The following is a 25315-nucleotide window of genomic DNA, read 5'->3' as shown; positions in this document are numbered from 1 at the left end:
AAAGTAGAGATTTTAAAATCGTGCTCAGTATTTCAGTGCTTTAGAAAACCCTCAGATGTTCAGCTTCCAACCCTCTGGACAGGTATGCAAGGAACATCTATGAATTTTTGTTTTAAATTTTTCTTAATAGAATATAGCATTTTTTTTTCCTTTTTCTTTTTTGCTTCATACCCATTTCTCTACTGAAAAAAAAAACCAAACCTCTGCAACATCAGTCAGTTCACACCCTTTCTTCTCCCTTTTTATTTGTGCAGATACTGGAAAGAATATTTAAAATAATCTGAAGACCATGGCTGGTAAAAATGAGATATAACTAAAAAGAAAACAGTAGTATCTCAGAAACAGATGAAAAAGCAGTCCCTAGAGAGCAAAGGACTGGAACATTGAATGCCATATGAAAAATCTCTGAAAGTGAGCATCTAGATGAAGCTGAGACAGCATGTGCACCTGCCAGCAAAATCAGATTTTCTGAGCATAATATTCACCAGCATTTTACTCTGAAAGATCTGTTATTTCCTGTACCCTTCAAAATAAAATAATAAATGCTTGTAGAAAGCCAGAAGAAACCTTTTGAAACTATGCAGAATTTGGCATTTCTCTTGGTTTTGGTTGGTTTGGGCTTTTGTTGTTTTTTCTTGGGGTGTTGGTTTTTTGTCCTTGGTTTTCTTTATAGCAATCCCTTGCTTTTTAAAGAGTTATGGTCTTAGCAATGGTAAACTGAAATTTAAATAGTTGGGGGCCCTCAAAACAAATCATATCTGTCTGTTTCCAAAATCCCTAATAAAGTGAATGAAATATCCTGGAATATCTCCCCAGGCTGTGATGTAATATATTTAATGTATATTAGGAAATATGTTAATGTAACCTTATTTTTTAAATATTAAATTTATTTTTTTTTTAATATACAGTGAGAGTTCATTATCCTTGATATTTAGCTATCATTTTAACTAGAGTAAAATAGAACAGGGTAGGATAGAATTTCTCACAGTAGTCTTGTTCTATGAAATGTTTGATTATTCTAAAGGGTAAAAAGATATTTTTTACTTTAACACTAGAAACACAGAGCCTTTAGTACACTGATGGCATTGTTACATCACAGTGGTGGAATTTATGTTTCTTTTGTTAATCCTGCCAGGTTGCAATGGCACAGAGAACAGACTGTACAGATTAGATAGTTGAAATGGGCAGGGAAGTCTTTTAAATCCACTCAGCAGCACATAGCAGAAAATGAGGGAGGTGCTTTTAGTGATTTACAGTGGTCAGTAGGATTTTGTGGCTGTATCAAATAACATGTGCCTTTTACATCACAGTAGTGAGATCAAAACTCAGAACATTAGAAGAACATCTCATTTTGGTTGGTTAACTCTCCATCATTTGGTATGGATCACAGTATCTGACAGAAGGACTGAATAGCTAAAGGACCTCTTAAGGATGAACAATTTCTTTTGATGGTTGAAAATATGCTTTCATGTTTAAAAATGTTTAAGAGACTGCATAGAGAGTAGAGTGGGAGTAATTGCTACAATACCTTTTTGGAAAGCCATCTTACCTGTTCTTCATATCTATTTTATTTCAGAACATACAGACATAGAATAGTTTAGGCTGGAAAATACCTCTAAGACCATCGAGTCCAGCCATTAACTGCTACTCATGAGTGTGAAGGACCTGGTCCAGACAAGACACAAGTATAGTTCATGACCTTTCCTCTGGGACTCCCAGGCTGCACCAGCTGTTCCTCAATGCAAAGTTCCTCAAACAAATAAGAATTCGTGATGCTCCACAGGTTATCGCAGTGCTCATTGCCAGCTACAAAGCTGATCATTTGTTTATGCCTCATGATAATTGATTGAAAATCACCAATTTCATTGCATTTTTACTGAACAAGAACAATTCTTTTGTCTTTTTTCATGTTATTTGTGGTCATAACAGATTTACTATGCAGCACGAACCTTTGATATAGAACTATGAAGGACATGGGCAAAGGCCAAGAAAGGATGGAAAGAACAGTTTGTTAAAACTGAAAAGACAAAATTGAACACAATATTTAGGTTTTGTAAAACTATGTTTTACCAGGTATGTCTGTTTGTTATGTATAGATCAGCTGGAATTGAGCATTTTCAACATAAACAGATTTCACAGTATTACCCTGAAGCACACGTAAGCAGCTCTCTCTGGCCCTGTTAGACCTTGGTGTCAGCTGTGGCCAGACACAGAAAAAGGAAACTCATGAAAGAAGCAAACAGTAATTCAGCCAGGAATGTGCAAAGTATGATATACAGGAAGAAATAATTGAGTGCCCTATATTTAACAATATGATGTGCTAAAGGTAGGCAAACCAACAGCCATAAATTGTGCTGGCAAATCTGGATTAACATATGGAAATAGAATCTGATTTTTCAGCAATGAGTACTCCCCATTTCCAGGAGGTTTTGTGTTGGATGTAGCCACATCATTAGCCAATTCCTATGTTGAGAGAAAAGATATTTTTGATAGATTTTCCTAGGATTGAACAAATTCTCTGTTTTGAGTCTGATACCTTTCAGCCCTTGGCACTCTAATTTGACTCGGGTCATGAATTTCATTCCTTTCTCTTAATCTTTAGCAAGCAACTTACAGCCAGTTACTGTGTACCACTAAGTAAGGTATTTTATGTGTACATATATATATATACATATATATGAGTGTATAAATATATATATATATATATATATATAAATGCAAAGGTATTTCTTTCAGATGACAGGGCCACATAAAAAGCTCCCTTTTCACTATGAATTGTTAACTTTTCACTAAAAATGTACTTCTACAAAAATGTACTGCCAAAATTATCAAAATGCCTGAGCCAAATTCTCCCACTAACTGCTTCAGCATGTTCACTACCTCATTTAGAGTGAAGGACAACAAAGCCATTGGAGAATAGTTCATCTGCAGCTCAACAGTCTCTCTTGCCCTTTATTGTCCCTGTCAGTCTACAGCTCATGCATTCTGGAAACAAAAGTTTCTCCCAGTAAACATTTTATTTGAAAAAACATCACTCAAGAAGTAACTGAAAATACAGAGTGGAGTAGTAAAAAAATACATTTTGAGAGTTAATCTTCCCTAGAAATTATGGAATAAACCTTTTCACACTTCATCGTTATTGTAAGATATTAATCTGTCCTGCATCTGAGGAAGCTTCTATTAGTTTTTGGTTTTTTGGTTTTTGTTGTTTTGTTTGTTTGTTTTGGTTTTGATTTTGGGGGGAGTTTTGTTTGACTGATTTTTTGTTGTTGTTGTTATTTTGTTTGGTTTTGGTTTTGGTTCTTTTGTTGTTGTTTTGGTTTGGGTTTTGGGGTTTTTTGGCTTGGTTTGGTTTGGGTTTTTTTGAGGTGAAATTGCACAATTTCAACCCAGTAGTTTCCTCTCTTCATTTTTAAGGGACCTGTCAGTTTTTGACTTGTCCAGTCTTTTTGACAACTGAGACATCTTTTACCTGCATTTCAGTTAGACATTTAGCTATAATCTAGCTATCTGCAGAGGGGACCCAAAACAAACGGAGCAAAAGAAACCATCTCTCAAAGAATAACACCTGCTTTATAACTGAATCACATTACCTTTTAGAAATATTAGCATCATGCCATGAATGCCTCACAGTGTAAGACTTCACAGATGTCATGGGTTGTTACTATTGCTATTCCAGACTTCTTGTCAGAAGTGAGAATAGTTTACACATGCTTTTGTTACTGAAAGGAGGTTACAGATACTGGCACATGACCAAAGAGGAGGGGAAGACATAAACCAGCTTGAACTCTTTCTTCATACAGTAATCTGAAGAAGTTACAGGTAGTGTATTTGATTCCTTCTGTAAATGTATTTCTGGCACAACCTGTGTTAATAAACCAGTTATTAATCAGTTGTTAATAAAATAAATTAAGTATTATGTTCACAGGTGTTTTTTTCCCCTAGCGTTTTTATGAAGCAACAGATCTCAAGAAGCAGCTGAACTACATCTCTCTTGCTCTCATTCCAAACTTCTACTGCTTACCATTTTCTTGTCTCACTTGTTCTTCCATCCTTCCCTCTTCCAGAAGCTTCTTTACCAAATCAGGGAAGTAAATGCTACTGTAGTTATTCTGTATACATGTTCAATGTAAAAGCCATGCAGAGATATTTAAAACCATTATGTTTGGAGAAGGGGATTCTTCTCACAGGGTCTCTCATGTTGCAGGTAATTTCATGATGAATGACTTTGTAAAATACACATATGATAAAGATATATAATAAATATAAAATCCAAGGAAACCAGATTTTGAGTAAAACAGGAAAATAGAAGGGATACAAGAACCAGCACCATAGGCTATTTTAGATCTCTTGCATTATTATTTCCTTAACTTCATATGTTTGCAAACCATTGACACGGATGTGTTACTATTTGCACATCCTGACATATTTATTTTGATAATAATTGTAATTTGAAGTAGTCTGATCGTTTTGTTAAATCACAGAATCACAGATTCATAAAAGGGTTTGATTCAAAATGGACCATAAAGATGTCCTAGTTTCAACTCCAGTCCCCTGGGCAGGGACACCTTCCATTAGACAAGATTACCCCAGGCCCATCCAGGCTGGCCTTGAACAGGACATCCACAGTTTCTCTGGCCAACCTGTCACAGTGTCTCATCACGCTCAGAACAGAGCATTCTTTCACAATATGTCATCTAAAACTATCCTATTTCTGTTTAAAGCCATTTCCCCTTATGCTGTCACTACAGGCCTTGGCAAAAAGTCTCTAGCTGTCCTTCTTCTAAGTCTCATTTAAATGATGAAAAGATGCAAAGTGTTCTCCCTGGAACCTTCTCTCCTCCAGACTGAATACCTCAGTTCTCAGCCTTTCTTCAACAAAGAAAGGTGCTCCATCCCTCTGATCATTTCTGTGACCCTCCATGGACCCACTGTAACAGGTCCATGTCTTTCTTGTGCAAGAGACCTCAGCACTGGATGCAGTGTTCCAGGAGTGGTCTCAGCAGAGCAGAGCAGGGGGCAGGACCACCTCCCTCAGCCTTCTGGTCATGTTTCCCATGCTTTCATACAGCCCAGGGTACACCTGGTTTTTCGGACTGCAAGCGCACACTATTAACTCATATCTAATTTCTCATCTACAAAAATCCCATGGAGCTATATTAAAATCCATAGTTGTTTTATATTTCTATACTGCTAGGGGTTTAAAATAGTTTACTGAAAGCTAAATAAATTAAAATACATAGACCTTCTTTGAATTATCACACTAATGTTCTCAAGTCCAGTAAATGAAAATGACTCCTCCCAAGTTTGGGAGTAACCTGTATTTGTTACTCCTAGCAGCTTCTAATGATCTTTAAAGAACATGCTTCTGATAAAAAACAATTAAAGATCACTGCTCAAATTGTATGTTGTTACTGACTTCCTTCTACAATAAAATCATAAAGAAAATTAAACATCACGTGAGCTGCAATTAATGTTTACATAGCAATGAAAGCCTTTTCTAGTGATGACCAGTCAGTCAGTTGCCACCTGCTTGAGCCAAATGTGCCCTTTTCTTTCACTCCAAATCGTGTTCAGGCACTTTCAAAAAGTCATGTGAATAATTTAAGTACTCAACTCACACTTAAGAGTAATTTATTTACTACTTATAAAACTAAAGGTAGTACAAGGAACTTGCAGAACTGTGGATTGAACATTTTCCAACAATGTGACTTAAATGTTGATGAACTAAAATGAAGTAATCCTCTTTTTGCAAGGGAGCAAACCAAAATAATAAATTACTGACACACAAAAAATTAAAATCCTACTGCTGTAAATGTACCATAGATATGTTTCTGCCATCTGTTTATTTACCAAAGAGACTAGATTTAGTTCTTGTACAGTATTTCTTTAATTTTCTGTTTCAAGAGGAAAAAAAAAACAAGATACCTGATATTGAGGCATAACTAAACAGAAATTTTTAAACCAGCATATTATGACAGCTCAAATAATAGCTCCCTTCCATCGTTTTTGCACCTTTAACATAAAGAGAAATAAATGTGTTCTTCCAGTCAGAAATTCCTGTCACTCAAAACTACTAGAAGGGAAATTAGCTGTGGAAATGTGAATTATGAATTTGTGGCATGGTATGAACTATTATGCTCAATTTATATGTTAAGAACATGAGCAACTTGCTATTGCCAAGAAGAAGGTTGTGGACTACCTCCAGCCTCAATGGTAGAATAATTTCTTTTTTATTACTTTTCTCTACTTGCATTAAGATATACTGTCCCTAGTCCTTTTATTTCATTTCTATCTCCCTTCCTAATACCTTCAAAGGCACACCAAGTATTCACCTTGTGTGCATCCACCACAGGGAATGTGCACCGAAGGCTGGACCCTCGATACATCCTCAGGGGGAGAGGCAGAGTATGCACACACACGTGCAGCAGGATGGTGACCTTGAGTTTAGATGTTGGAAGGCTGGTAACTATAAACAATCAAAGGAAACAGAAACACCCTTGACAGATTGTCCATGACTTCATGTTAAACCAAAGTCAAAATGCTGAACAGGGGGTGATTTTGAATTAAACAATGGTTTCCCACTAAGCACGTGGGAAAGTGAATCTCAGGGAAGATTTGCAAATCAAGGCTGCATTATGTGTTTGAAACGAAAGTCCGAGGCAGATGAGGTGTGTACAGGACTCGGTAACGGGACCTGCACAGTTTCTGACCCTGTTTCCATGCCCCCACGGCCGCTCCCAGGCCGGCGAGCTGCAAGGAGCTCACACTGGGCCCCATTTTTAGCCCTTTTAAAGACGAGTGTGAAGGCACAAGCCGCGGGCACGACCCGCAGACCCCGGCGAGCACTCCCCGGCAGCATCTCACCGCCCTCCTCCCTGCCCCGACGGGGCGTGTGCCGCCCCGAGAGCCGGCAGCGACAGGGGCACGGGCTGCGGGGAGACTTCCTGCAGCCACAAACTCTCCGGAGCGCTTCAGGTGCCGGCGGCGGAGGGCGAAGGGGCCCACGGCTGTCCCTGGCTCTCCGGCGCCGTCGTGGGCGGGGAGCGCAGCGGAGAACCGAAAGCGAAGGGAAGGCAGCGCTCGGCCGGGCATCCCGGGGCGCCGCTGCCGGCGGGGACAGAGCCGGGTGGGGAGCGCGGATGCGCCCCGCCAGTCCCCGCTCCCCGGCCCTGACTGCGGGGCGCTGCCGCCCAGCTGCCGACACCCCGGGCAGGGCAGCCGCCGGCGATGCCGTGCTGCATGCCCGGCGTGGCTTTCGTGCCCGCTTTGCTCGTCAGCTGGTCCTCGGCCGCCTTCATCATCTCCTATGTGATGGCCGTGCTGGCGGGGCACGTCGAGCCCCTCGTCCCCTACATCAGGTGAGGCGGGGAGCGGCCGAGGTGCGGGGCTTGTGTGTGTGTGACCATGGGCGGTGTCCTGAGGGGCTTCCCGGGGGGAGTGTGGGGTCCCCAGGGGAGGAGAGGCGGTGGCGGCGGGGCCGACAGGGGACACGTCGGGCACTCCCGGCACCCATCACACCTCTAGCGCCTCTGGGAGCCGCAGGACACAGACGCTGGAGGCACGATGGAAAGGACATGAAAGTTCACTGCTGCAGCCAGCACAGGCCTGATCCTAGAAAAAACTTGACAATTACATGGTGGAAGTGTAATTTTGTTTGAAGAACTCCAGAACTAGGCCAAAGTGCACAGGAGGATGACTGGACTCAAAGCCCTGTGATGGCTTTTGCAGTACACACATCCCCCCCAAGCATGCATTTTCTATATTTCACTATAGGACCGATGGGTTTTAAAGACTTCCCAAGAGATGTCTGGCATCTCTTTTCTATAACCTTTTTCATTTAAGTGCAATTCTGTATAAATCATTCATTATGCATGGCTTATGTTAACATTTAAATCTAAACTATGAAAATGTTAGTATTTATCTCTCAGTAGATTGAAGGTTAGCCAGAAATCTAAGAGTGTATCTGACATACAGAAGATCTAAACAAGGTTTATATATCTTTAAAGATACATCTAGACCTAATTCCATGAAGGACTTTTTAGACATGCATAATTTCAGAAGACTGCTAACCTGATTGGCACATACAAGAAAATTTGATTGAAAATTAGGGTTTGTTCATCATAGCCAAGAGCAAATGACACCACAACCCACAAGATAGCTGAGTTTCATTCAAATTGAGCCAGAGAAAGTTGGGCTTCATGCTTATATTAGCAAAACTTTTAAACTCAGCACAAATCTGGAAAGCTCTTGGAAAGCCTTGCTCTTGTACTTGAACAAATACCCTACTGCTCATCCTTGATTGCACACAAAGCTTTGCTAACACAGAAGTGCTTGTGATCAGTGCAATCTATCCATTATTAACTAACAAAAATAAATAATTTGGTATAACTGTACATGATTTTTGTTTAGAAATATTTTGAGATAATTTGACAAATTATGTTTCTTATATTGAAGCCATGTCATAGAATAAAATATATGAGAGAACGGGATGTGTTTTTTTATGTATAGTTTTGTTTGCAGTTAAGCTTTTGACAGCCCAGGTATCTTAATTGTGTCATTCATTCTAAAAGGAATGGGCCAAACCTTTAACTCACAGCTGTACAACTCTAATGAATGTATCTCGGCTGCCATAGTTATATCAACTTAATGGAATAGCTCCCAGATAAAAATGTTCTTAACCTTTAACTATCAAATCACAATAAAAGTTCATATGCCCTAGAAAACCTAAACAAAACAAAGACATAAGAGGCTGCACCAGTGATTCCCACTCACATTTCAGATCCTCTGCATTTACTAGTAAAGCTTTTTAAAAGTCTTGTTTATGTTACATCCTTTTGACACCGAATTTGGACTATAAGGATATATGTTAATTATTGGTGAAGCACCTGCAACAATTCTAAAGGCACATGGTCTAAGCATGAGAACTTCATAGATGATGCACTTAGGAATAATGCAAGGTTTTCTTCTAAGTACTCAGGACAATAGTCATACCATTTTCATATTCTTAATTTTCAGGTCATTGCTTTAGCCTAAGAATCTGAATCATGTGATTGAGAATGTGATTTAGTAAAACTAAGAGTGTTAAAAAAGAGGAAGAATGTTGCAACATTTCAGTTGTGCAATATCTTACAATGAACTATAAAAATTAAATAGAGCTCATATGGGGAAATTCCAGTTACACAAAGGAGAAGAATATTGACAAACTTTAGTTCAACATTTCTGTAATTTTTATATACATTCCCCAAGTACTCTGTGTATGCCTTGAAGCAACATTAATTTTATTTGCTTACAATGTAGCAGCTGTTGCAGCAAGAGACCACACCTAAATTTGTCATGGAGGCTGTGCTAATGTTTCATCAAGTAAACCATATAAATACATTTCTTGGTAGATAAAATGAACATGATTTTGTGTCTTCTAGCAGGTGACCCCTAAAAGATGACCAGGTTGTGCCCAAATTAGTCCTGTTCCTCATACTGCTCAAAATCCAAACCAATTTGGGTGTTCTGGGATGGCTGTGTGCTTGTTTGAATACTCAGTGAAAGAGTAAAGGATATTTTCCTGAAGGTATTTGATACCAGATGGTACCTCTGGAGAAATCAGAATCCCTGTAGGTAGAATAAAATCTTCCTATTTTAAAAATTTGGGACTTCAGTTTGAAGAGAAATAGTTTATGATGGCTCCAAAGAAAATTCAATGATGAGTCTTTTGGTCGCAAAATATTTATTGTCTCCTTAACCTTCTTGTCTTTCCACTCTTCAGAAGACTGTTTTTAAAATTCTACTGCATGAGATGGTGACACAAATGCTGTCATTTCCATATAGGGTTCCTCATCTTTTCCTTGGTGGTTGAGCTCACCTATGCACCAACTCAAATATGTGAGCACATTTTTGTTTCAAATATACCATTTCTTTTTTTTTCTTTTTTTTTTTATAAAAGATAGAGAACTGTCATTAATACTTTTTTTTTTGTTGTTTTTTTGCTAACCTTTTTTTTTTCCAAAGGAGCAAACCTGAAGAAAAATGAGTATGAGCCCAAGACCTCATTTAGTTCCAGGTATTTTTAATGGAAAATACAGCATTAAGAAGATAGTGTCCTTAAAATGCAGCACAGTACTTTGTAAATAGATTGTGATATTCCTGGTATGAATTTTCTTTAAAGCATAGTTTAAGATTGTTGAGCTTAAAAATCCACAACAGCAAAAATCACCTATAAGACTTTAGCTTGAGAAAATATTTTGTTAAAAAAAGGAGTTCAGTGCAATTTCAGGTTATTTGGATTGCTCTTAAGATGTGTTCCAAGAACTTCAAATGGCTTTCCATGTGTGTGCCAATTCCATTCTCTTCTCACCTAAAGCCCTTCAAAAGCTTTGAAGTGATTACAGTCCTCTACTTACCACAGAGTGGTTTCTGATTTGAAAAAGTCCTTGAAGATTGTCACAAGTGGCCCATGTTTTAAATGGACTCCTTTGTTGTGTTGATGAAAACACCCCAGAAACAAGAGGAAAAAATTAAATTCAAGGTTAAAAAATGGGCTAAATGAAACATGAATTGTGATGTTTTTTAGGTGTGTCAAACAAACAAAAAAATTGCTTAGTTTACTCTTTTCATCAATTTTGCTGTCAAAGAGAAACAAGATTAATACAGACTACAAGCTGGAACAAGTCTTCAGAAAGCATTACAACAAGAAAATTCATGTGAATAGGGATTCCTAATGCCTGATATATTGTAACAATACATGTAAAAGCCTGGTCCAAACTTTTGTTGTCTGAGAATTTGGAACCAATCTAGTAAAAAGTCGTATATTAATTTTCTCTATTTTTTTTTATTTGCTTTTCATAGAAAAAGATCCTACCTTTATCCTAAGCTTCTTCCTGTTGCTTGTAAATCATCTTAGCAACTTTGGTTAAACAAATCCTTCTATAATATAGAAGGGGTTGGAGAGCAAACATGAATTTCTAAAGTAATCAAGTCATTTGAGATGGTCATACTCTGCTGTCCTGAACTTAACAAAATTATCAAAATCCTTGAAAGTGATTGCTTAAATAGAGAGTGCTTTTTCTTTTGCGTGTGGAGAGCATTCATGCTGAGGTCATTTTGGCTGTACTCAGTGGTAGCTTCAGAATCTTAGCACTGAAACCTAATCCAGCCTCGCTGCTGGAATGAAGAATATTCATCTTCTTGCATGACACAAAAAAATATCCCTAGCTAGTTCCTACTTGTCCCATTATATACAGAATCACAGAACCAACATAGGTTGGAAAAAACCTCTGAGGTTACTGAGTCCAGCCTAAGACTGAACTCCACCATGTCAACCAGACCATGGCACCAAGTCCAGGCTTTCCTTCAGCATCTCCAGGGATGGTGACTCCACCACCCCTCTGGGCAGTTCATTCCAGTGTCCCCACCCCTTCTGTGGGGAAGTTTTTCCTTACATCCAATTTAAATCTTCCCTGGCACAACTTGAGGCCATTTCTTCTTGTCCTATTGCTTGCTACCTAAGAGGCCAACCCCCACCTGGCCACACCCTCCTTTCAGGTGGTTGTAGAGTGATAAGGTCACCCCTGATCCTTCTCTCCTCCTCTCTGCACTAAACAGCTGCAGCTCCCTCAGCTGCTCCTCATCAGACTTGTGCTCCAGACTCTTCCCCAGCTCTGCTGCCCTTCTCTGAGGGCTCCAGCCCCTCAGGGTCTTCCTTGCAGTGAGGGGCCCAAACTCACAACTGCACTTGAGATGTGGCCTCACCAGATCCAAGAACAGAGGGACCATCACTACCCTGCTCCTGCTGGCCACACTGGTGCTGGTACAATCCAGGATACCACTGGCCGTCTTGGTGACCTGGGCACAGCTTGGCTCACTTTCAGCTGCTGTCAAAGCATCACTCCCAGGCTCTTTTCTGCTGGGCAGCTTTCCAGCCACTGCTCCCCAGCCTGCAGCTCTGCCTGGGGTCGCTGTGGCCAAAGCATAGGACCCAGACCTTGGTCTTGCTGAACCTCCTACCACTCGTCTTGGCCCATCAATCCAGCCTGCCCAGATCCCTCTGCAGAACCTTCCTACCCTCCAGCACTGGCACTCCCACTCCAGGAGAAAGGCTTGTTCTCAGAATCCTTGCTCAGCGTCCACTAAACGTTGGCATTAGCTAAAACCCTTATGTGTTCACATACCTGTTATTAGAGTTTTTGGGTGCCTCTGTTCAAATGTGCTATTCTGACTCTTGGTACTGCCCAGTAACTGAAAACTCAGCTTACACCCAAATCATGTAAAGATGGAAGAACTAGATGCTCTCCATTGGCTTGACCAATAGAACCTGATCAAATAAATATCAACTGGTTGTATGTTAAATAAGAAAAAGAAGACATCAGAGAAGAAACAATAGTACAAAGAAGTGGCAAGATCATCGTACTGTTCTTTCAACAGAGCATTTACCTTCCATAGAAGAGTCCTGCTTGAGGGGACTTGAACCCAAATACTCCCAGGAGTATGCTCATTTTGTGAGGAAAGGGTATTTTCTGAGGTGGGTGTTTGCATATATGTAGGGAAAAGAAGGAAAAAGACTCTATGGTGAAAGTGTTCCATTTTCTACATAACAAATATTTTGTATACATTACATTTTCATATATATAGACACGCATGTAGATATGTATATAAATTCTGTAGATATTCTCACACTCTCTCTCTGGTCCAGTGAACTTCTAATTATTCCCTATACAGGTGAAGTGTTTCATCAGAAGAGACAACACCTTGGAGATAGAGTACTCTTAAGCTGTATCTACATTAGTAAATTAAACAGTTGCTAGGAACATTCCTGGGCATTGGAACACAATTTCTCTCATAGGGTGAAGTCCTTTTAAGGAAATTAAACCCAGTTCTCTCACTTCTGAAGACAGTGACTGCCATTAGATATATTTCACTCTATCACAGTGTTAATTCAGCAGATAAAAGAAACATGAATTCTAAAATGTCATTTATGTAATCATGTCATGAGCAAAGTACAGGTCTGTCACATCTTTGCATATTGCATTCAGAAAAAGAGGAAATACAGTTTGAAGAGTATGCTTTCAAAATATGCTTTCTTTTTGTAAAGAAGGATTTTCTACTACAAATGGAGGCTAAGAGTGCAACAGAAGATGAATTGCCTTACACACACAGCAGCTGTTCACATAAGTTATATTTCTCTTGAGATTTCAATTGTCTCATTTATGTTTCACAGGTCTCAATTAACTTTAAATTTGTCTCTCTTCCTGCTTTAGTGACACTGGAACTAAACCTCCGGAGAGCGGTGTCTTTGGTTTTATGATTAATATTTCAGCACTTCTAGGTATGTATAAGGTATTTAGGTTGAATGGAATGAAGAAATGAGAATTAGTGAAAGCTGCCTGCTTTAATTACAGAAATGTATTCAGTATTCTACAGAAAAACTTCTCCATGGTCAAATGGCAGTATCAGGTAGATGTAAGTAATACCTGCAGAGCTGGGTCCTTAGGAGCAGCCAGGGCAGGCTTAGAGGCACTTGTGTCTCCTCAGAGCATCTCATCAGTGCAAAGTACTCAATACCCTGGAAATAGAAGTGGAACAAAGATGGCATAATTACTCTGCAAAAACTCTGATGTAGGGGATCTTTAGGTTCTAAGATGCTGCAGCAAAGGGAAGAACAGTGTTGAAACAACACCTGGTTTTCTCTGCAACGGGCCTATTTCTCTACAAAATGACTGATGTGAGTCAGGAAGTTTGGCATTTTCTATTATCTTTTAGAGGATGGGGGATCAAAAGCGGGGTACCTCTGTATATATGCAGCTACGATGGCCTTAAGGCAAAGTAAAAATCACCTATTTTACCTTTTACAAGAGCCTCGTTCAGTCACACTATCTTGGTGTGCTTATGCACCCTCATTGTGCCTGGGCAAAGTTACCTGGTTTATTTTTCCAATTGTAGAGAGACTGAAACTGTGTTCTGTGTTATGGAACTGTGGAATTCAGCCTACAGCTTACCATATCCCGAAGAACCATGATTTCCTAATTCAGTACAGGGGTTTGCCAGGAGTGACCTGCGTATTAAGGCCAGGCATGCAGGGACTCTGCAAAAAGGAATTAATTCTTCAGACCATCCGTTATAAGGAGATGTAGTTCTGGTACAAGACTGCATCTCAGAGCAGAATAAAGCCTCCCACCTCCATCCTATAGTTCTTATCTCCCTGTGACATATGCTCCTGACATGGAATGGCAATACCTCTGTGCCCAAAACACCCAGGAGAATGGGGTTTAAATTAGTGCTTTTCTTCAAATGATGTGCAGTTAGTTCTAGATAGCAATAATGTGCAATTTTGAGACAAAGATAATGTTGAAGTTCTATCTGAAAGTTCATCTGAATTAACGTATTCATTCCAGTAGAGTTAAAGGTAGTATTATTTATTGTATTACGTTTACAATTTTATTCTGCATGTCATGTGTTACAGGAAAAGGTGTTAAAATGTAATCAATATCTGATTATTGAACAAAACACTTTTTGTTGTTGTTTTTTCAGCTGCAATTACAATGTACATCAGATATTTATTAATAGAGAAGCAGAATGAATCATCACACTTTGTTTGGTCTTCATGCAATATGTTTACACTGTGTGTGGGACTGATGGGCTGCACTGGAATGGGCATAGTTGCAACTTTTCAGGTATGACCGTAAATTTCATAACAAACATGAAAATAAAATAAGATTGTTTTACCATTAAAAGTTTCAAGTAGATAACAATGATTAACATTATGCTCATGTGGATCCTTGGAAAATGGAGTAAGAATGCCTTTCTTGCTCCTGTCTTTTTTCAGTAGCTTTACAGCAACAGATTAGTTTCCTCCCTATACATGAGAATTTTTGCTCATGCAGTTATGCCATTAAGGAGTTTTCTGTGTATTTGTCTTGTAACAGTACTTGCCTGTAGTATATGGATTTTTATATTTTTCTGGAATTTTTCTTCTCTGAAAATTTGAATGCAAAAAGCTTTGCTATTCCAAGTTTAATTTGCTTATAATCAGATAGGGCAGAATAAGTCAGACTAACAAAAGCATCTGCATTTTTGGCTGAATGATGGCTCACTCACTAGCAGCATTTTCTACAAAATAAACTAATCTTATATGACAGGTTAGAGCATGGAGCACAATACCAGCCTGTTAAACTTCTGAGTCTGCAGGAGATGGCATAACATGTTTTATCCTTTGATGGAGACATGTAGAACTACTGCTTACTTTGCCAGAAAGGGTTAGACATCTCATTACAAACCAAAGTCCACACCTCAGTGTCTGAAAGAAAATTCAGTAGGGAGAAAAAGTACTGAAACAGATTCTCCAGTTCACCTCTTCTAGTGAGGAAGTGTATAATTAGGTAGATTCTGACATAAGTATTAGGGCAATTGCACTGAAAGCTTCAGCCTAGAATCAAATTTAACTGGCAGGGAGCTCGAGATACTGCCTTAAAACATGTGGAAACAGCTACATTATTTCTGTTAAAGGATGGTCTACCTTGGAACATTTTGTTAAATACTATTGTACTCACATAGTGACATTATGACACACAGAGAAATTGACAATAAAGATTTTTGGGGCTTCAACAGCCAGTACAGTTTAACATGTAACAGAAATGGTATTTTTAGACAAAAGCCCCCTCTGCCTTAGGATGATAACTTGCTCTTTTTAGCTTTGCATCCAGGCAGTGTGTGTGGATTGCAAACACCACAGGTACTGCAGTCTATTCTAATCATATTTTACTTTAAAACATCTCTGTTCTTATTGATAAGATTTATATGTGGCACCAAAAAAAAAAAAAAAAGAAAAAAAGAAAAAAAAGTTGGATGGTGCCTGACTTAAATAGAAGACAAACTCAGCTTCAGCAGGGAAAACACAAATTGGGAATGCAAAATAATTTGTGAGAGTAAGGGAAGCAGAAACTTTGATCCTAAGGTTTCCAAAGGGATTCCTTGACAGTTATCACACTGGTTCTTATCTAATCTCTGATGTGTCTCATTGCCTGTGCATAAACTACTTCCTCACCTTATTTCTATTTCCTCTGCTTTGACCCTGCTTTCCATGTTAAGTGCAGTTTGTGAAAGGGCTCTGAGCATAATAAGGATCTATTAGATGCTCATAATGATCTATTAGATGCTAAGCATCTGATCTAGCAGATTTTCAAGGATCTTTAATTGCCCAGGAAACTGGAAATGGTGGCTTGCAAGCCTTCAATCTTTTCACTGTATAATATGTACAACCAGTGAACCGTACATTCCAATCCCTATTTGCTGAATAACTGAGACATGAAGAGGATGTGAAATTTGCTCAAGGTCAGGTGTTGCTTCAAGTCAGGAGATCAAAGCAAAGATGGAATTAGAAATTATTTCCTTAGTATTCAGTCTAGTTCTTCTCATCAGTCTGTTGTGTAGAAAATTTACGTTCATGTGCACTACCTGCTAGTTTCTTCAGGTAACAGCAGCTAAGCACTGTGCTGATTCTCTTTCCAGGAGCTGGCTGTTCCCAGTGTCCATGACATAGGAGCTTTGGTGGCATTTGGCTCGGGTGTTGTATACATCACACTTCAGTCTATAATCTCCTACAAGTCCAGCCCGCGATGGAACACTTACTTTGTGTGTCACATAAGGATGGCCATATCTGTCATATCATGCATTGCTTTCATTCCCAGTATCCTTTATGGTGTATCCCGTGGTTTTCCCTTTATGTCTTCATGGTTTTCGTTTTAAGTTAAATCATTGCTTATAAAGAATAAAAAGGAGGTCACACTCTTTACTTAGGGGTCTCTAGTGTATATAATATAGCATGTTGAGACACCTTTAATAGCATAAAGATGAGTTTTGGGGGCTTCTATGAAGCTTTATCTCTGATTTCAGTGGTATATTTAAAAATAATGCCCCAGTGCTCTTCACAGAGCAACTTTCCAACCTCCTCTTGAAGGAGAGCAGGGAGGAAGGTCTGAAAAAGGGAACCACTGCTTCTACAATGAACCAAACACACAGAAGTTAAAAACACAGGTGGCACACAAGCCTAGGCAGATGATTTTGATCATGTTGCTTGGTGCTTGACCTCAATAGTCACCTCTCTTAAAGGAACATTGCACAACTTCCTGGCTTTTCCCTTGGCATGCTGTAATTACTCATCTCACTGATTTTATGGGCCTTGGGTGATCTGCCAGAGTTGAAAACTGATTGCAGCAGCTCATCACATGAGTCAGCCAGCTACAGCCTGCTTTTGGTTTTAGCAGCTGCGAAAGGGCTTTGAAAGAGGGCCTCAGACCTGAGAGGAAGTTGTACAAACAGATCAGGGCACTTACCTTGCATCACTGGAAACCAACATTGTTCCACTTCCAGCAGTGCAGGACCCTGTTCCCACAGTTCTTGATCACAAATGTCACCTAAGTTTTGGAGTTTCACCCTGACTATACTTAGGAAGAACTACAGAAACCTTCATTTATGCAGAAATGTGTTTTGATTTCTGCTGCCACTTACCTTGTAATAATGTGTTTCATTTACTTGTATTCTTAATACCTTGATTTGATATTCTGGTTGTTTAGGATCTCCTGTGCTACAGAAGGGGAAGATGGTCTGGTTTTTGGGTTTTTTTTTGTAAGCAGACATTTTCACTTTTACTCACTAATATTGAATAGTTTCCTTTACACTGTTTTTCCCAGTGATTGTGTTTGCTTCAAAAATTTCCATGACAAAAATTGATTGGACTCCAGGTGAAAAGGTAAAATCTTACTAGGTAGCCAACTTATCTTGTATGACATTATTTGGGGAATGCTGTTATGTTTATCTTAAAGCATTACAAACATGTCAGAGACTTCAAATAGTACATTGTCATGAATGGATTTGTGCAATGCTGGTCTCCAGTCACTTCTTCATCAGAAAGATGTCTGTGGTGTGGGTAAGAAAACTTGTCATGGATGATCAATCTTCAAAGAATTAGACTTTCATTTTCACCAAGAATTTGAAAGTTTCTCATAGTAAAAGACTACAAAAAAAAAAAAAATAAAAAAAAACAACCCAAAAGGTATTCTGGAAATTAGTTACTCTACTTCCTTTTATAGTCAATTTTCTTTGACTTTGAAAATGAACTTCTCCAAGTTTTTTTTGAGGTTTCTTACAATATTAGTTTTCTCAGCTTTTTAATCATTCCTTTTTAAATAGTCTTTGGTACTGCCATCAATATTTGGAGTCTGACCTAAAACATACTAAAGCTGATTTAGGAATTTGGATTGATTTCAGTATTTTCAGAATGACAGCTACAAAAACTAATTCTTCTTTTTGGATAAATTTTGCTAAAAGGTGGTGTTCAAAAAACAGATTAAATAATACAGAGAGTATATCCTGATCGAAGAGCTTAATAGGAACACACTGAGCAAATATACTTCAACCAAACAGTGGCAAGGCAGCTGTGAGATAAACCTTCACAAATTAGACAATCTTAGTAATATCTTCAGGGGTTTTGTGGGTTTTTATGAAATGCAAGGATGAAAAAAATGTTTTACTGAAACAGATGGCATATTTGTTGATGGCATGTGGGGAAACACTTTGCATTCTGTTTGTGCCATGTGACATAGGTTTTTCTATGAACACAAAATCTTGTCAGGAACTGTCATAAAGGCTAGCCCTCCATTTCAAAACATGCTGAGAATTTGCTCAGATTTACTGATCTCAGTGGCCCTGAGTGAAAGCTTGGAGCATGGGCACTTTGGTAATCTTAATGTAACTACTGAATGTTTTCAGGTTTGTATTATATTCAAGTGTTGTTTTGTGCTAATTGTAGTTTTCTTGTGCTGCCTTTGACGTTACTTACAAGACAATGTAATCCATGCAGCCTTGATAAACTTACTCACCATTCTGTACAAACAAAATGTGAAATGACTTTTATACAACAGGAATGAAAAGTCATAAATCTTACTTGTTGCATTTACAGAAGTAAATGTCTGTATCATTCCACCCATATTTTGTTTAGTTGTTTTATCTGTAAATTTTTTTTATGTCTCATTCCATCAGGATTATACTTACCATTTTATGAGTGCAATCTGTGAATGGACGGTGGCCTTTGGTTTCATCTTCTTTTTTTTAACATTCATTAGAGATTTTCAGGTTGGTATTTGCATATTTTAGCAGTGACTAAGTGCTGTCAATTTTATAACAACAAAAGCAATAGAAAATTACCATTCTTTACCTAGATAGATGCATCAAACCTATACAGAAACAAATTTTACCAGTCACAGAACTGATTTCTGTTTACATTATGAATATTCTCCCCCTTGATTATAAAACATAAAATTCACTTTAATAGTTCAATGTGTCTGTGAATTAAGAAGTCAATTAATATGTTCTTCTTATTTACTAATCTTTTTGTAGAAAGAGGCCCTCTAAAGGTGACATAATAACAAGATAAATAATGCAACTAAAACTTCATTTCTTTGTACCTGAGGGATTTTTTATTATAATCCAAAGCATTTCAATGATTGATGCTTTACACATTTGCTGGATGTTTCCTCACAGTGCAAAGAATATGAAATATTTTTTGGAAAAGTGTTAATGTAAAAACCTTCTGTTTTGAGTAGTTGGATTCAGAGTTAACATACTTTGCTAAACAATAGCAAACATTTCCATGTCTGTTTAGTTTTGACTTAGTACTGAATAGACCATGGCTGTAGGGCTTTTCCTTAATTTAAAAAAGAAGTAAATTAAAGAAACAAAACAAAAAAAAAAAGCTAAGTTCAGCAGAAAAAAACACTTCTCTTGGAAAAAAAAAATAGTTGTTCAAAATTACACAACACATGATCTTAAGGGTATATAATTGCCTTCTAAAATAGACAGAGTTATTGAAGAACCATTCCAAAATGTGTGCATAATTTAATACATCATTCTTGGGGGGAGGCATTTCTTGCCAGTCCATCACTCCCTGATGTCTATGCATATGATGGCATCTCTTTTATCAAAAGTCAGACACTTCCCTTGGAGATAGAGACTTGCAGGACAATACAGTGATTCTCAGAATATTTATCAATAATCCCTAGTGTATAATTCTGCTTCAGACACATAAAAACTTTTACTAAATATAAATATTATGAAAATAAGAGAAAGTGTTGAAATTAAACAAAATGGAATTGTGGACATTTTAAATCACAGGCCATAAAATAGCATGAATCTCATGTTAATGTTTGACAACGGCAGAAAATTTTTTTTAGATTCTACTCTACTGTCTTTTTGTCATTACCAGTGCTCAGAGAAAACCAAACTATTAATTCAGTTAAAAAACCCTGCCACACTCTAAGAAAAGTAAGAGTTTTTTCTAATTTTCCCACAGTATTTATTTCACTTTAACACCTTTTTCCTTTGTTTTGTTTCATCTCCTTGTACTTTATATGGCAGAAAGATAAATTATCCTAAGCTGATCTTGTTTTATTTTTCTTTTAGAGATTTTCTTTAAGGATATCGACAGAAATACATGAAGACTCCTGGTAGTGAAAAAACAATATTTTTTATCTATGAATGCTCTAGGTTTCTTTTTACTTACAGAAAAAGTGGCAGAGGGACAGGGATTGATACAGTTGTATTAAGAACCCATGCCATTAACTCTGCACCAGCAACCACTAAAAGATTTTAAAAATCCAGAGCAAGGTTCCTCCTGCCTTTTTGCAATATTTTAAAATTTTTGTATGGTTCAGTATGTTAAAAATACTATAATAAAAGCAATATCTAGAAGCACTGGAAAATCACTCAAGGACTTGATCTCAGCTCTTCCATTTTGGACTTATATGTACTTTTTCATTTTCTGTAGTGTGATTAGTAGCATTAGTTTTAAACCTTAGAAAGTACATTTTGCAAAGAGGGAAGTGTAAAGGCAATAGAAATCACTAGGACTGAATTCCTACTCAGTTAATGTGCAAGGGCTGGAGAAGATGGTGAGAGCAGGATCTTTGTTTGAAGATATTTGAAGTTAGCAGATGGCAACACTATGCTACATATTTCTGATACCGGGCACTGTAATGCAAATGCAAATCCTAAGAAAAATATAAACTGTATTGCTTGAAGAATGTTTTCAAATCATCACTGCAGTATATGTTGTAAAAATCCACCCCTTTTTCCCTTTTATGCACTGGTGGCCACAGGAAACAAAAAACGGAAGTGGGAATAGAAAGTAAATTTACATTTAAGCATGATGTACTAAAGAGAAAACTTATTACAGTTTGGTTAATATAAAGCAGAATTTTCCAGCCTGTGTTTTAATCTACAATGGAGTGAAGAAAGTCTCAGAAAAAGTCTTTGGGAATGAATGGAAAATAATAAGAGGCACCAGTAGTTTTCAGGTGCTTAGAAATAAATGCTTGAGTATTATATACATAAAACTGAATTAAAAAAAACCCTGAAGAGCATCTGTAATGAAGATATTTGCTGCTATAGACTTACTTCTTTAATGAAAGACTTAGAAAGGACCTAATTAAAAAGTCAGATGTTACAAGTATCTGCAGGCAAAAGGTTCTTTCATGGACTGATTCACCACCTCCATTCAGTGCATTAACTTGGTTGTCACTTACATTCTCTGAAAATTACATTTTCCACACTATCACAGTTTATGCAGAAATATTGATGATTTTCAGTTGCTAATATCCACTAACTAATGTCTGTTTTGGAGAGTGATGTCTTAAGATTAGTTATCTGTAGATATTTCTTTTAATGTGTATTTTAAACTGTATTAAATTCAGCTGTTTCACAACTTAAAGACTTGATGTTTTCTTTATAAGTTCTTCCAGATAAAAACAGTAGAAGTGTTTTTCACTGTCAGATTTGCTTTCCATAGTAATCAGGTTATCTTGCAGAGGTTCATAGCTACAACCATGTTAAAAATCAAATCTAGTACTGACTAAAGGAAGAACCTTATGTCTTGCTGATTGGGTACCCTGTAAGTGAAACACATTCTTTCAAGTGAAGATCATAAAGAAAATGTTTGTCAACCACAAAAAGTGGCATAATGTTATTTTCAAGGCTCTGCTAAGAAAAGACTTCCTAGTACATTGTGTATTACTCTTTTATTGATTTTTATTCTTAGCTTTCATTAACAAAAGCATAAGAAGCTTGAAGTTGTTATTTCAAATGATAGCCAACTTTTACAATGCTTACATCATCCTAAAGGGAAGGAAAAATATTTTCAGAGAAAGTGGCTGAATCAAGATCATCTTGTTCCCTGAAGCCAACAGGTAAATTCAAGAACTGAATGAAATCCTTCACATTTTTCTGAGCTTTATGGTGATACATTTTAATGAGTTACATTCATGACCAAAAGAACACACCAATAGTGCACCTTCTATTAAATCTGTTAGGTCTAAGACCTCAGCTTCATTGACATACAGATAGAGGCAATGGATTATTACTTTTTTTAATTTGTGAACAACTATTGAAAACACTTTGATTATTCTGTGGCTCCAAGCAGATTTTCAGTCAACAACTTAACTATTTTTTTCAGTTGAAATGTGAGTTGACAAGTTGCAAGCAATTACCAAATATTCTAGCAAGGTATAACTTAGCTGTGGCTGACTATTGTTAAGTGCTGCACTTTAATTTTTTACAGGCAAGTGATCTCTAGAGGTTAGCACAGATAATGTCACAGCACATTTCTGTTGCTTTGCTACAGGTCCTTTTTTCCTATATTTTCATATTTCTTAGCAACAAGAAATGGCTAATTTTTCTGTTGGAAGCTATGCTAGAAATATTTTTATCATCTACTCTGCATGATGTCCTCTATTTTGTCAGCCCATTAAGAGTGATGGAGTAATTCTTTTTGCATAAACTACAGTAAATCACATGATTATTGCTGTTATTTTTAGTGGTTATGCTTAACCATTCTACTGCTTCCAAAAGTTAAAAAAAAAATCCAAAAATGAGCAAAAGCTTATTTTTCTAGGTTGTGCCTAGCGTGATCTGCTGATGAAATACCACTGTTGTGATCCCTGTCACAGCTCCAGATCATGTAAGGATGAAACTATCTACTCAAAATACCTAAAATCCCCTTTGTTTTAGGACACTGTTACTTACTCAGCTTTGCCTTCCCATGTGCACTAAGCCAGTGATGACCTTACCATTGGCTTTTCTCTTAAGCTTAAGAAATTAAACTTTAATTTCTGGTCTGCTCAGTTTGCACACTGCCTTACCTGTGACAGCATCCTATGTTTGACAGTAGTACAATAATCTTGATGGTAAGGCATTTATTTTTTTGTTCTTAATACTGGTTCAAAACTTCCAAGCAGATTAGAGGGATTATAGCAACATGTCAGTGAATTTTGGACATTCCAGTTGAAGTTTGTAAAGATGCTCAAGAGCTTGGTATTTTAAATTCCTCTGTAAATACAGTCTTTGTCTCAATATTGACCAAATTTTCACAAGCCTTCAGGCTTTAGAGAATCTGTTTGAAGACTGCAGAGGGTCTTGGGTTGGTTCCCATGTCCACTGGAAATATTGTCTCTGTGAGAGGCTGGAAGAGCTGCTCTCCTCCAAGAAACAGTGAAAGGCAGCATGGTGCATGGTGCATGTATTTTAAGAAGGGATAATGTTTGTTTTCTTGGAAGATGAGTTAATGTCCATTTATTTGGGAGAAATGTGGAGAAGTAGCAATAGGCTTTAATTTATAAGTTCTCTGTAGCTTTGACTAAAAACTGTCAGAGCTGGGTCCGTCTTTCACTGCATTTGTGTGCCAGTGCCCATATGGTCACACATGCAGACACCAACAGTACAATGACAAGGCCTGGCCAGAGTCCTGCATGTTGCTGAAATACACAGAAATAAAAATACATGCTGTATTTTATAAAAAACTGCAGTGATTTAATGAGCTTTGTCTATATTTTGGATTGGTAATGTAATGCAGAAAGAACATTTCTCTCATCTTAAGGAGAAAATCAGCAAGTCCTACAGTTGATATCTGTATTTTTCCCCATACACAATAGATGGCACTAGCAGACCACATGATTTGGGTTTATTTCCTGTGTTCAGGCAAGCAAGTAGTTTTGTAGGGTAGCTTTAGCTGATTTTAATAGTCGTCTGAGGCCCGGTTAAATGAGATTTATATTGTGACTTTGTGGAAAACAAGTCACATCTAAGTTTCTTTGCCATCCCTTCCTGCCTTCATCTAAGTAAATATGTCTTGCTACTTCAATGTGTAGTCTCATAGCAACTTCAATTTCAAACTAATTTGTCTAAGTCAAAGGAGCCCCTTGCTGCAGTTATCACTGGCACAAGCTGACATCCAGCTCTCATTACTACTCTTGGAAGTTTTTCCTGCCCTGTCACAAAGAAGGTACATTTCACTCTGCTGCTTCAGTAGAATCCTGTCAGTTTGTGGTGGAGCTTAAGAAGACAATATAGACCTTGCTTTCATGAGACAACAATACAGAAAGAACAAGATTTTAACATTTGAAAATTGCAGCCAGTCTGCACCCAGACAAAGTGACACGCCTGGTTGTAAAAAAAAATAAATTCAAAGGTAGCTGCTGTATCTATTTTAAAATGCACTTTGTATGTAAAATGTCTTTTTTTCCCAGTTATTTCCTTGCCTAACAAAACAGCTAGCATTGTGTTCTATGAAGTGTAGCAATAATGCAGGCCTTGGAAAATTATCTTAGCTGGAATGATACAAGTTTAGCTTTCACAGTCTCAAATAAACTATGCTTAGCAGCATGGATGTTCCTCTTGAAACTCCCACCAAATGTTGTACAGATTTTAAAGAAATTAATATAGAAAGTGCTCTGACAAAGTGTGAGTGATTCATTATTGATAGACATCTTTAACACGGTAGAACTTTCTTAGTCCATGAGCACTCTCCCAACACACACTCACAGAATTCATTATAGGTTCATTTTCAAATTCATTTCAATTCAAATTCATTTCAAAGAAGGTTTCTCTGATGAACATCTAGACTTTCATCATGAGACCTGCAGGAACATTCTCTGTAGCTCTGCTTTTATTAGAGATACTAGCAGCTGATGGATCGCCGTGCAAAGTTCCTCTCACACTGCATCAAGTGGCTGAAACATATTAGATGGTTTGTAGGGAGGTTTTTCTTCTGGCTTGAATTATTCAAGAGGATTTTTTGATAATGAAATAACTTGTGGGGTTTTCTTCCTTAAAAAAATATAAATAGAATTTTGTGCTGATTTGAAATTTCAGTGGGATTACATATAAAATCTTGTCTACTACTTAGAAAGGATTTCTACATAGGTCTTGCTCCTCAGGCAAAAATGTAATGTTCAGAAATTCCACCAGATGAAATACCCCTCTTTTCTTATAGAGATCTATT

The 25315-nt window shown here is 37.6% G+C and overlaps 1 protein-coding gene across 2 annotated transcripts; it reads left to right on the top strand.

The window, feature by feature from the left end:
* Positions 1–6977: 6977 nt before the first annotated feature.
* DRAM1 (DNA damage regulated autophagy modulator 1) lies at positions 6978–21751 on the top strand. Of its 2 annotated transcripts, none has more exons than XM_033514631.1 (7): positions 6978–7361; positions 13251–13318; positions 14521–14663; positions 16498–16675; positions 17679–17737; positions 19027–19119; positions 20249–20436. In XM_033514631.1, the coding sequence occupies exons 1-7, from the start codon at positions 7231–7233 to the stop codon at positions 20300–20302; spliced, it is 726 nt and encodes a 241-aa protein (XP_033370522.1). In that variant the 5' UTR covers positions 6978–7230; the 3' UTR covers positions 20303–20436. The 2 variants fall into 2 exon arrangements, with proteins under 2 accessions (XP_033370522.1, XP_015484683.1); XM_015629197.3 differs by lacking the exon at positions 20249–20436 and adding an exon at positions 20446–21751 and having other exon boundaries at positions 7207–7361.
* Positions 21752–25315: the final 3564 nt, after the last annotated feature.

Source organism: Parus major, chromosome 1A (genome assembly GCF_001522545.3).
Source record: "Parus major isolate Abel chromosome 1A, Parus_major1.1, whole genome shotgun sequence".
Taxonomy (NCBI): domain Eukaryota; kingdom Metazoa; phylum Chordata; class Aves; order Passeriformes; family Paridae; genus Parus; species Parus major.
This window is presented reverse-complemented; position numbering and strand designations above follow the sequence as displayed.

Excerpts from the sequence above, each read along its gene's own strand:
- DRAM1 (XM_033514631.1), top strand. The coding sequence starts at position 7,231 with ATGCCGTGCTGCATGCCCGGCGTGGCTTTCGTGCCCGCTTTGCTCGTC. Across the intron at positions 7,362-13,250 it reads CCCCTCGTCCCCTACATCAG|TGACACTGGAACTAAACCTC; the intron begins GTGAGGCGGGGA and ends TTCCTGCTTTAG. Across the intron at positions 14,664-16,497 it reads GCATAGTTGCAACTTTTCAG|GAGCTGGCTGTTCCCAGTGT; the intron begins GTATGACCGTAA and ends TTCTCTTTCCAG.